The sequence below is a fragment of the Pieris rapae genome, chromosome 11, assembly GCF_905147795.1.
Source record: "Pieris rapae chromosome 11, ilPieRapa1.1, whole genome shotgun sequence".
In the NCBI taxonomy this organism is placed as follows: domain Eukaryota; kingdom Metazoa; phylum Arthropoda; class Insecta; order Lepidoptera; family Pieridae; genus Pieris; species Pieris rapae.
Window position 1 is genome coordinate 6,163,155 of NC_059519.1, and position 13,604 is coordinate 6,176,758.

The 13,604-nt window shown below is 32.0% G+C and overlaps 2 protein-coding genes across 3 annotated transcripts in view; one reads left to right on the forward strand and one right to left on the reverse strand.

The window, feature by feature from the left end:
* The first annotated feature begins 322 nt into the window (after positions 1–322).
* LOC110994151 (octopamine receptor beta-2R) overlaps positions 323–13,604 on the forward strand; it is a 97,887-nt gene continuing 84,605 nt past the window's right edge. Inside the window, exon 1 of one of the 2 annotated variants that reach the window (XM_022260661.2) lies at positions 323–448. The gene's annotated coding sequence lies outside the window, so the exon portion shown is untranslated. The remainder of the gene's footprint in view (positions 449–13,604) is intronic. The other variant, XM_022260662.2, reaches the window with a different exon arrangement.
* LOC123689540 lies at positions 8,724–9,683 on the reverse strand. Its single transcript, XM_045629970.1, has one exon. It carries the CDS (start codon positions 9,681–9,683, stop codon positions 8,724–8,726), a length of 960 nt encoding a protein of 319 aa, XP_045485926.1.

Here is a 13,604-nt window from a genome sequence, read left to right on the forward strand (position 1 = left end):
TTTTTTTTATTACATAGGAAATTGATTGTGATAGTAAGCGTATTTCTGCACTTCAATTTACTTAGGACGATTTATTACCTTTACCTACTAGGGCTGAATTAGAAAGCAAGCTCTGTCCCGAATTTCCGAATATTTTAATAGCGTGGTTAAAATAAATAAAATAACAAGGGTGGATTTAATGTACCACGACAGATAAAAGCGTAAATGATAAAAACACGTAGCTGTCAAGCAGGCTACGGAGCGGCGCCATGAAAAAGATATTCGCGCGAATCTCCGTCATTTCCCGCGTTTTCTCACGTCAGCCCTGCTCGAGCTAGTCTACGTCTGACTGTCGCTCAGTGTACATGTCACACTCGGTGAATTATCTGCCGCGCGATTTGTGGATTATAAATTTGTGACAGTGTTTCAGTGTGTGTAAAGTGTATGTGATTTTAGTATTTTGATTGCGGTATGTATTTTTGCAATAACTACCTACTGTGGGTTTGATTTTGTCTCAATTTTTTCTTATACTACTTACATGTAGAATTATAGCAATGGAGTAAAAACAAATTCATTCATTCTTCATTATTTTTTTTTCTTTCACAGTGACATTTCTGCACGATTTTCATAGATCAACTCCCTGAGAGTGCTAGTTATTTGGATCCATAAAAACATTTGTAATTTTATTTCAGTTAAAATATTATTTAAAATGTCTTTTTTTTAATTTTTTAATTTTAAAGAAGCATTAATCCCCAGACGATAGTAACCTGTCGTGTGAGGTATATTTTTGAATATTATAATCTACAGTTAAGTACCTCGAAGTTCGTGTATATTTAGACAAGCCTATGATTATATTTTATCTTATAGCTAAAGGGTATCATAACTTAATAGAATAAAAAATAATCTCAAATATAAGGCCTTCGTTTGATTTTTACATCGGTTAAAATCGGTCAAAAATACACAGATAATAATTATTCATATATGAAATATGATATTATTTTAAGAAAACTTAAGCATTCATTGCCACATCATTGTCAGCCAGTCAAAATTTTTCATTAATACGAGTGATATTTATGAACGTCACTTTCAACTAAATTCGTAGGCTGGCGTAGTATGGCTATTTTGTATGATACAATGAGATATATTATGAACAATCATTACCCAACAAAATATGGTTTATTAATCACATACGATTTATTTTTTACTGTTAATGATTGTGAGTTTACCTATCCGTGATGTTTTTATGTCAGCGGTAATTATGTCAGCGGCGAACAAAAGAACCTCGGCCATCTCGTAACAACATTTTAACCGCTATGAATTGTCCATATTTTGTAGCGAACTATTGTTCAAATTAAGAACGTTTATGGCAATTTTAACATAACCTTTGCAATTTATATAAATGAAACAAAAAACATGGTAAAGAAGATATAATGATGAGTAGAAAATAATAGTTCGTATATATATTATGTGTTCCAAACATAATATATCCATTATTGATCATAGCATAGCGTTCTCTAAAGTCTTAATAGCAGCGAGGAAATAAATATGTGCCTTCTCCATCTACACGATACTGGCGAAGTACTTTGTGCCCAGTTGGTGCAAATTAAAGCCATTAAAAAATTAAAAAATAAATTATTGCTAGTCATACGGATATGTTAAATCTAGGGAGATTCTCAATACTGACGCTGAATTTTCTTTTACCTCCCAATTAACCCGTGATCGCACTGTAAGGGATAACTGGAAACCCGGTATGTCGTAGACCGAAAAATGGACGTGGTCTGGTCGTACAAGTCGGATCGTATCGGATAAGTCCGATAGCAATTATATGTTTTCTGTATAGTCAGCTAGATAATTTTATATGCAAAACAATGTATGTATAACAATGAATTATAATAAGGCATAGTTAAAAATCATAAAATTTATTTTATAAAGAATTAAAACAAACAAATTAATAGAGAAATATCTAATCATACTTTAAAGAGTTTTAGAGAAATCTGACTATTGACATCTGACTGACAGCCAACGCAACGACTTAAGAAAATGCCAGCTTAATCCTTTTTCAGAGAGACGACTAAGAAGCTAACATACTTTTTTTCAACTTTCTATATTTTTTATTTATCTATAAAAATACACATTTTGGGCCTCGAAATCAAAAACAATGTAATCTTTTTTGCTCTTTTACTTATACTGAAACCTTGGCTTACAAAAAATAGTACGTAAATGAAGAAGCGTTTATATCAAAAGATACCGAATTCCGTTAAAAAAATTACGCATACAAAGTTAAAGCACAAATAAAAAAGTTTTACGCTAAAAAAATACAGCCTAAGTGCTCGCGTAAGCTTAGTCAAAAAGTTATGGTTTAGTTTGATGAATGCGGTTCAAAGTACTTGCGGTAAAGTTTAAAATCCTCTCACAGTTTTATGTATGGAATCATATTAAAAGGTAGTTTTAATGAGATACTACATTCATTCTATTGAAAGAGGTGTTTCTATGCGGGCTTTATACTGATATATCTTTATATTCGATAGCATGAATGTAAATAAACTATGTAATATGATTTACATTTGCGAATGTAAAAGTATTGTATTGTTATACAACAATACAATAATTTTAAAACTTTTAAACAAGTTTTCTGGCTTCGACTGTGGCAGTTAATAATAATTCAGTACACAAAAGTGGTCTTCATTTAAGAAGAGTTGTAAATACTACAAAGTTTCGATAGCATGAATATGTCCGAAGCGAAGGACACAATGGATAAATGACAAAGTCAGTAAGTATCATAAAATCTAGTGTAAGACGTATAAACACGTTTGAAATATATTTTGTGAAAAATAAATTAAAAACGAGAAATAGGCCTCAAAAAGCTTCAATATCTCTTTAGTTTGCTGACTGTAGTTTGCTCTACAAATAAATATTTCAGTATAAGGTATTCTGGAGGTTGCGATGGTAGTACAATAATAGTTCTCAACGTTCCACTTTTGGAACTTTAAGCGCCTAGATTCTCCACTATACCCATATAAACCCACTTATTGCTGCTTGTATAAGACGACATGTATGTTGAATTAAAACCTTGTTAACGAGAAATTCGAATTTATTTATAGACCTTTTCGTGGTTGAAAAAGTAGAACCGACACTCTTTTTTAATTTAGTACATTTGAAATTGCTCAAATGTAGGCATGACATGATTTTTGCCTTATGATATAAGCCTAAAATAATCGATAACAATTTATAAGTTTTTCCGACATTATTCGTACCGAACTGTCAACGAAGCTTCTAGATTAGCGAACGTAAGGTATTCCAGGCTCGATTCCCAACAAAACTGATTATTTCGCTTCCTTCGATTATTTTTGTAACGGCAACTCCCATTGGAAGACAACGGTATGCAGGCGTTATCCCTTAGACCATATAAAACAATCAATTTCAATAAGTCTTGTATTAAAAATGTCACGCATTAGACAGCTCGTGATAATATTTTACTTTGATTCACGTTTTAGTATACGAGTCTAGATCTCAATTACAATGTTAGCCTGACTAAGTCTATGATGCATGGTGATGTGGGAAAAATGGTTAGTTCATTTCTATTGTACAATGGTGTTGCATAATGATGATAAATGGCGGATAGGATTACACTCAATTAAGCTGGATCTTGTCGATTATGCTTTATCGTAATCTAGCTTCCTATCACGTAAGTATTTATATGTTCTATTTACATAACAAAAAGTACTCGCTAATTATAATAACAATTTAATGGTTACCATTCTTCGGAATATATAATTATTTTATAATAGATGATTCATAAACAAAAGAAATAGTTCAGAGCGAGAATTGTTGTTCCTTATTTTTAATTTATCACTAAACAGTAAAGACTATGAGGATTTATTTATTAGTTTTATGGATTACAATCAAGTACTAACCTACAAAACAATAATGAAAATTATTAAAAAGAAAATCAAAACACCTGTATTGCTGGCAGCATTTCCTCGCTGGATTGCATTACTTATTCGTAAAGTATATAAGCATATAAGCAAATAATCCTTATATTATATAAATTATTGCGGCTTCTTTGATTTGCATTGCTGGAACTGTGTTCCCTTAATAGAAATAATGCGCGCATTGAGCATTTTTTGTCTGTGCACTCAACATCGAAATAATTATTATATCCCCGGAAATTGTACTAATAATAATAATAATTTATTCATTGCACGAATATGGTACAAAATGTCAAGGTGGTACAATTGTCAGTCGTTCGCATATTCTGCCACACACAGTGGCGCGCAAATTTATCTTAGTTTAGATTTTACATTATTAGTCAGATTCATATCAATTAAGTCAATTATCATACATAATTAAATTTATATAAATTACCATGTCTCACACAAATAATCTAAAGTAACATAATTTAGAAAATATGCATATTAATAAAATAATTCTAAGTAAAGGTGGACTAGAAAATATAAATATGGGTTAGCCTACATAAGGGACTACATAATCTTGTTTTGTAAAAAGCTTCTACATTTTAATGTAAGCTTATGATTTATATAAGGGTCTGCCATACCAATTTTTTTTGGTGTATCATGTTCTTATTGTTTTGCACACGAGTACGATTAATTGTGCCGTTTACTTGTATAACGATTTTGAGAATTAATAATATCCCATTACATATTTTTTGGCCATGTCTTAAGAATGTTAATTCTTATCTAAATCCTATCCCATTATGTCATCTAATATAATAAAGCATAAATGTGAATTAGTAGCCTAGTGCAAACGTAGATGTTTTCATCAACAATAGATATTTGACAATTGCGATGATGTACCAAATTTTGTACAAATTCAAATATTTATTTATTTATTTATTTATTTATTCATAAGAAGATTCACAGCACAATACAAAAATAGATGAATATATACATAACAACATGGGCCAATTATAAATCTTCACAAATAGTTTAATTTGAATGAATATATATAACAAGAAGGTACCTAGACATTTCAAAAAATTTTAGTGTTAAACAAAACAATAACAATAAACAGAAAAACAGAATTTAATTTGTTGACTATGAAAATGAAGTCAATACACTTCATTCATCCTGGTTAAAATAATTTTGTACCAGAGCTCTCCTTGCTGCCTCCACACTCCAAGCGAACATGTCAATGTCCACCGTTGAGTTATTGAATTTGTTTGCTGCCCTAACCATAAAGTTCCTCCCTCTATAATTTGTGTTTACTCTCGGCACGTGCAATATGTTCATAATTCTAAGTGTTTTGTTATATGTTCGAAGGCTTATTTTACTCACTAGCTCAGTACAATCGACTTCGCCAGTAGCAATTTTCATAAGGTAGATAGTGTCCGCAATATCACGTCGTAATGACAATGGTAACATGTGAAAATGTTTACACCGGGCTCTGTAATCAGGCAGCGAAATTTTGGCCTTAAATTGCAAGTGCTTAAGAAATTTTTTTTGGATATTTTCAATTCTATTATTGTAAAAAGCATACTGAGGGTTCCAAACTTGTGATGCATACTCTAAGTTGCTTCTAACATACGCACAATATAGAATTTTCAATGTCTTTACTTGGGTAAAACTAGATGATGTTCTTAAAATAAAGCCAAGCATTTTGGTCGCTTTCCGTACAATACTATCTACATGTAAATCAAATATTAGCTTATTATCATGCAGAACTCCTAGATCCCTAATAACATCGACAGCCTCTAATGCAGAATTTTTAAGTTTGTATGTTATACTGATTTTATTACTTTTCCTAGTAAATGTCATACAAAAGCATTTCGAGACATTCAAATCCAGCTTGTTTCGAAAACAATAATCCTCAAATCGATTTAAATCTTCCTGGAGTTGTAATGCATCCTGCGCGTTTGTTATTATCTTCATAATTTTCATGTCGTCCGCATATAGTAATATTTTAGTATAAAACAAATAGTATAAATAAGAGGGGTCCTAATAAGGAGCCCTGTGGAACACCTGAAGGAATAGACATCCAATTAGATGTATATCCTTGTAAAACGACCGCTTGTGAACGATTGTCAACGTATGACTTGAACCAGCGAAACAGGTCGCCGTGTATACCCATGGAAGCCAACTTAGTAAGCAAGATGTCATGATCAATACGATCAAAACATTTGCTGTAATCTGTGTAGATGACATCGACCTGCGCTCGCCTATCCATGCCACTCGATATGTATTCATTGGCAATAATAAGGTTTGAGACCGTAGATCGATTCCTTAAAAACCCGTGTTGTTCACTGGTGAGCTGAGGCTTTACAGCTGCATACACCTGTTGATATACAATTTTTTCAAAGATCTTGGCAATGAGACATAGTTTAGAAATTGGTCGGTAATTTTCAATATCACATTTATTGCCCTTTTTATGAACAGGAGTAATGAAAGCTGCTTTCCATATGTTAGGTACTAGACCTTTGCGTATGGAGAAATTAAATAAGTGCGAAAGTGGTTTTGACAAATTATCAGCACACTTCTTTAAGAATAGTGGTGGAATAAAATCGGGACCACCCGATTTTGAGAGATCTAGTTTTTTTAGCAATGCCGATATTTTTTTAGGTTGTATTTCGATTGCGGATATATTAGAGTCACTGTTTTGTGCATGTTGTGATGTGGTAGTTACGGTTGTGTATGGATTGTTGAAATTATCATTTCTATACGTAGACTTAAAGTATTTAACAAAAAGATTAGCGATATCTTCACCCTTGCTGGCTGTTTCGCTACAGTAATTCATAGTTTTCGGAAAGGAGTGGTTAAGTTTTTTACTTTTAATGTAAGACCAAAAATGTTTAGGATTAGTTATTATTGAATTTTCAGTTCTGCTAATATATTCATTGAAGCACTGTCTCTCAAGAATCTTGACACGTGACCTGAGAAGCGAAAAAGATTCATAATCCGAGAGGTTCTTGTACTTTTTAAACTTACGATGAAACTTAAATTTTTCCTTGATCATTTTAATTAAAGGTAATGTGTACCATTTAGGGTAATGATACAACTTATAAGTTTTCTTTGGTATATATATATCTCTTAAGGTGTATAAAATTTCATAAAATGTTGATACAGCATCTTCCAAATCATTCGACGATAAAGTATTCTGCCAATTGTAGTTTCTTAGCTCATTGTTAATTTCTTCATAACTTCCTTTATTATACATGTATTTTACTATTCTGTTATCCTCAATAGTATCGGTAAGTAAAAACTCAGTTAAGATACATAAAGATTTGTGATGTGGGTCTTCAGGTAACAAGGGATCGTCACATGCACTGACTTTCACCGCAATATTAGAGAAAACCAGATCCAATATTCTGCCGTATACATTTCTTACATGATTATATTGGTTAAGATTACCAAGAATCAATGTATCCATTAACTCGATTTGTTGCAATCCGGAGTAGCCCTTCGGTTGGAGGCAAGTGTAATCATCGTCGCTCGTAGACCAGTCAATATGACTGAGATTAAAATCTCCTAAAATTAAAAATTTGTCATGTGGGTTTGAAAAAATTAATTCGTTTAAATTACGCGTAAAGTTACTTAGTTGGTCTAAAAAGGAGTTACCACAATTTTCGGCACAAAGGTATAAGGTACAGATGTGTAGATTTTGAATATTTTTTTGTTTTTTAGCTCCAGACGTAATTGTAATCCAAATGTCTTCAGCAGATGACCTCCATTCTACTCGCTCTCTTACTTTTAAATTGCGATTCACTGCCAGTAGGACCCCTCCGCCCTTGGTCTGTCTAGTTTTCTCATAATTTCTGTCACGTCTGAAGACCACGTATCTGTTGTCAAACATTTCGTTATTATAAATACCATCAACTAACCATGTTTCCGTAAAAGAAAGGATATCATATGAGTTTAACAAAATACTACTTAGAAGATTGCTGCACTTGGTACGTAAGCCACGTAGGTTTTGGTAGTATATATTCAAAGAATTGAAATCAAGTTATTGCCAATGCCTATGTAATATGTATATGCAATTTTAAACAATACATACATACACAACACGAAATAATGACGTTGTTCAATACAAATAAAATAAAATAAAAAGAACTGAATACTATACACATTATATATTACATGGAATTTGAGCTGTAACGATGATTTTTCGAAAGTTAAGTCATTTACTACGACTATAAGAGTAGACGATAGCATTTTGATGCAAGTTATATTATTAACAAGCATTGCTACTTTATCTATCGCCAGCTTACCGTCAAAATAATTAAGTCCACATTGAGATAGCAGCCTATTTTCTTTACTGAATCCGTAAAAACATACAACAGTTATACGACTTGTAAATAATTCTTGATGAGATAGTGCAACTGTAAATAATATAAAATAATTCAGGTATGTATCGTATGTGCAAAAACACTTATATGTTTCATATAATATCAATTCGATGTACATTACTGAAAGTCTTAAATCAATATCAAAGTGAGTGAGACAATAATATATCCCGGTAAAATCATGCAAATTATTTAGTACCCTCAGCATGCGATAATAGCTTAATTTCGAAAACAGTGAGGCACAGCAGGATATGAGCCTTATGATTATAGCAGCAGAGTTGTATTTAGCAATCGTATTACTTGTGACAAACCGGTCAACCCAGAGCGAACAATAGAGAGGTCTGGTAACAATAATGTGTAAATGTAACAAAATAATGGTAACAATAATAAAGCGTAATGATAATAATATAAAAAACTGAGCTGGATAAAATACCGTGCGAGAACAAAGTCACATTTCTCCTTTCGTTATTTTCTGAAGATCCTTGTCTGACTTTATTACACAAACTGGTGACGAGTCACTTCTTCGTGCTTGAATCTTGCAGTGCTTGACCCAAACATACCGCCAGCCCATTTCCTTGGCTAACTGCTTTGTCTTATTTAAAAGAACTTTGTTCCGGGTGGTCAGGTGATCGTTAGCAAATATTTTTGCGGAGCCTCTAAGTCCTAACAGGTTGGCAGATAGGGCGCTCTCCCTGTTAAAAGATCTCACAGCTGTCACGAAGTTCTCCTTAACATACCTGCTGTTGAAACACGCAACAATCGGCTTTGGGTGATTATAGTCTCTTGATGGTGTGCGGGCTATAAAGTTTAACTGCTGTTTCGTCACAGCAAAATTAACTTTGGATCCTATGCTTACTATTAAATCCAGCAGGTTTTCATTCGCGGTCTGTGGTATTCCCTTTAACTCAACGTTGTTCATTCTATTCCATTGCTCTGCCGCATCCCTTTCACATTCTAAGACATCAACTCTGCTTTGTAAACCATTAATAAGTTCTTTGGTTTTTTCTACTTCCAGAAGCCTATCCTCCATATTTTGTAGTCGTAACCCAAAGTCTTTAATTATTGTGCTAGCTTCGACTACTGAGGATTTCAGCTCAGAGAACTCATCTCTCATTAACTTTATCTGGCCTACAAGCTCTTCAAAGGCTGTCATTCTGGAGGACAGGGTTCTTATCTCTTCTAAGATCTTACTGGAAGGTTCATGCGTTGGAGAAAGTGTCGGTGTATTCACTTGTAGACATAGTCCCCCTGATTTACACTTAGGGCAACGCCAAGTAGATTTTCTGTCACCAAGTTTTCGATATCCTCCCTCTGTAATTCCTATACAATTGTAGTGGAACGTCTGTTTACATAATGAGCAAACTGCCCCATCAAGGAGGCCTTCATTGCATTCCCCACATTTCGTCATAGCTGTCCTGTTGTATTTGTTATTAAAGACAACGTCCAGAATAAAACTCACAAAAAAAAAACACTAAAATTTAATAATATCCAAGTATTACTTTTAACGTAGGTTAATAACAGTTCCTTATAGATAATTAATTTCGCGATACGATTTTTTGTACACAAGGATACGTCCTATGCGTAAGGCGTTCCGCAGTAAACTGATTATTATATATCAACTTATTTATTTTGTTTTTCATTATAAGAAAATATATAATATAAGATTTTCTTTTCCATACAATTTTTTTTACATTTGACCCTGTGGTAAAAAGAAAGTTCGAAGATGAAATACGAAAACCTTTCTTCCTTACCTTTTGGACGTGGGTGTACATCTACTTATAAACAGCATTAACAATTTTTATATAAATATTTAATCAGAACATAAGATCAGTGGTAAAACACCGCACGCATGACAATCTAATTTAGTAACCCTTGATGTCATCAATTTATTTTTGACCAACGGACGACAGTATCGTATTTATAGACGCTAAAGTACTACATACAAACAACTACAGTCGTAAACATAGTTTTACTATTGTTTAATGGGTTTTGAGCATTGTGCGAGAAACATTCATTGTAATAACGTGTCTGTGAAAGGACAAATTACCTTCTGCTTTTTAAACGACTTCAAAAATTCGCCTGAGGACGGATCTCGACTAAATTATATGCATGTCAAATGTATTGAAGGAAATTATTTATTTTCCTGGTGATTTGGTGGTTATATTCGAAGTTTCTAATAATGTTCCCTCTAAAGTATTTCCGGTTTTATACATGAAGGTAACCTCGAGGCGTTAATGTTTCATCAATTTAATTGCTGTGTGACATGATAACGACAGGGTAAAAACATGATATATAATTAGGTACATCAATAATTATGGGGGTATGTGAAAAACGAATCAACTAAAGTACCCTCAAAACTTTTTATATTATCAACGATAACAGAATACATGTTTCGACCGTCGATACAACTTTTATATAAAAATATAGTTTAAAATAATTGAAAAACAACGCTTACGTTTTGTTCAAATAGAGTTCAGCCATTTTTCGCTCATCGTTATTTAGATTGTATTTATTCGCATATTTTTATCCGCTGTCGACAATTGTTTGTAGTTTCTGCGCAGCATGAAGGTTTTTTAATTTTTTTAAATAAATATTTTTATTCTCTGGGTTTTTATAAACTAAATTAAAAAAAACATTTGGTCTATTTTTCGAATACCTTGAACAGTCCGCGTATCTACGCTTTCACCTAGACATATTATCTGATTCAAGAAGTCAAAAAAAACACATATTGAATGATAAAAGTCAACAACGTAAAAAAAGTTTTTGTTTCAAATAAAGGTGACACCCTAAAACGTATAAATACGTGGAACATTGATATAATTCTTTCCCGCAAGTAAAAGGGCTAGGACGGCACAATTGTGGGCATAGCCCAGTTATTAAAAAATAAAAAAAATTATAAGATTTATCTGTAACTAAAGAGTATCACATAGATCACGAAGTTTTATGTTAAGTCAATAATCAGTTACCATGACAACACCTCATTTCCACTTATACAGCCTATTCAATTAAACGTTAGACGACATGCCTCTTATCGCCAACATCGATCCCTTATTTATGTATTATAGACTACTTAAAATTGCTTAGTTAACAACTCTGCAAGTTCTGAGTTCTGCAATAATTTAAGATTTGATTGAGATTATGATTTATGATCTCTCTGACTAGCTGTCCCACCTCTCATGTACACCGCTTTATAAAAAAGTTTCACTTTAAAATTGCAATTAAACTTAGAAGAAATGTTATTACTATAGTTGCAAACATGATTCAATTAAGCATCATTTAATTAAGCATAACATTTTGATACAAATATTTTACGACACGTTTAGTATTTGTCACTCTCTGAAATCTCTGAATATTTTGAAATCAATGTACACACACTGATTCTGATTTAATAGGCATTCAATAATATCGCCTTGAACAAAACTGCTACAAATATAAGTAGAATAGAGAAAATGCGCTTTAGATAGCTAGGTCTCGTAGCAATAACCAATGTTAAAAACTCGTTATTAAAGAATATATACAGTTCGTTGGCGCAATGCGGAAGCCTACAATATGACACATTCGTTTTTGAAACCTTTGCAGACCTATCAATAGTTAATTACGCTGCTACAGTGAATACAGCAAAGAAATATCGATTTAATGACGTATTCTAAAAATAGAAGTCTAAGTAAATATTGCACAACCTTAAAAATAAAATGCATTTTACAGAGTTTGATCATCAAAAAAGTTTTGCTACATTTCACGTACCGTAAAACCAGTCACGGGTTAATAGTTTATTTTTAATGCTTAAATAAAATATATGAACTAAGCAAACCCTTAGGTGTCATTTGAGTTGACTTTGACGTGTAACATAATGACAATGGCAGCTGACAGTAATTCCATTGCTGCTACATAATACAAAATAAATAAATAAAATTATTATTTTGTATTTAAATCGTACTTCCCAAGACTCCAAAATATAATTTTGACGTTATCCAATAGTAAAATCATTTGGAGCCATTTTTAAATATGATGATGATACTGATATTCTGATCGTTTAAGGCAAAAGTGATAATCATTTCATCTAAATGAAAAAAAAAATACGTTTATTTTGGAACATAAGATCATCTAGGTATCACTTATTTCACGTCAATCAATTCGAACCTGTGCGCATCTCTACTCATCGGCAAAGAAGACAGAGGGTGTAGGCCGAAAGAAAAAGCCGGCGTAAAAAAAAGCAAATCATCAAACAATATTTAAAAGAAATATATCAAATTAATTAATTAGAGGTAGCCTGCCCAGCACTAGTCCCAGGCCCTTTGGAAAGGGACATTAAAATGTAATGGGCAATAGTTAAATACTTCACAATATATCATTATCGTTATTTGAATATGTTTTAACAAAATCGTTTCTTATATCCGAAACTTCTCATGATGAAATTAAGTATTGTCTGCTGAGTGATCTGATGCAAGTTGTCCTATCCTAACTGTGAATTTGAGAATTAATATAAGAATAAATAATTAAAATGAATATTACTTAAAAAGATAGTGTTTATTATTGTAAAGGCCCTAATTATGTCAATCGCTGACAGTAATTTCAAACAAAAGACAATTACGTAAAACGAATATTGTCGTTACGTTTCCATACTTTTCATGATTTATATTGTTTCGATCAAACTGTAATTTCTTATATTATAAGATTCTCCTTACAATAAAAAAAGAACAAGCAAATATTTTCCAACCGTTCACTATAACCAAGGGAAACAGATTATATATTATATAAGCTATCGATATATAAATATATTTATATATATAATAGATACAATGAAAAACAGTAATGTTTAAAAAATTACTAAAATGAACAATATTGTTTGAACAATAGCGACTCATACCGATTAACAACTTACAAAGTGAAATAATTTTATTTCACTACTATTGTATCGAGACAATTTAAAATTCAACATTCATCGAAGTTGAAAATCAATTTACAAGTTTGTTAACTCAATAACTCATGTTTTAACAGCCCAGATCGATACTAAACGGATTAATTAATCAATTTAAAATGCCTGAGTAATTTTATTTAATGTTCTGAGGACATTTTAACGATTGGCAAATGTTTTTTTGACTACAAAAGATAGTATTATTGAATATGTGAAATCCTTTCTTCTATTGAAGGTATAAAATAAATAGTCGTAATATTATGGTGTGTTTAAAGTAAAATCGTTTGACTAAGAGTTATGTGTTTATTTTAAAGAGAAGGGTTAAATTGATGTAAGAGCCCGTTTGTGAGCCTTATCTAAGCAGTTTGGGCAGTTTAAGATACCTATCTTAAACATTATTTAGTTTAACTTGAA

What these genes read in the sequence shown, in the direction of transcription:
- LOC123689540 (XM_045629970.1), bottom strand. Translation starts at nt 9,683, where the DNA reads ATGACGAAATGTGGGGAATGCAATGAAGGCCTCCTTGATGGGGCAGTT.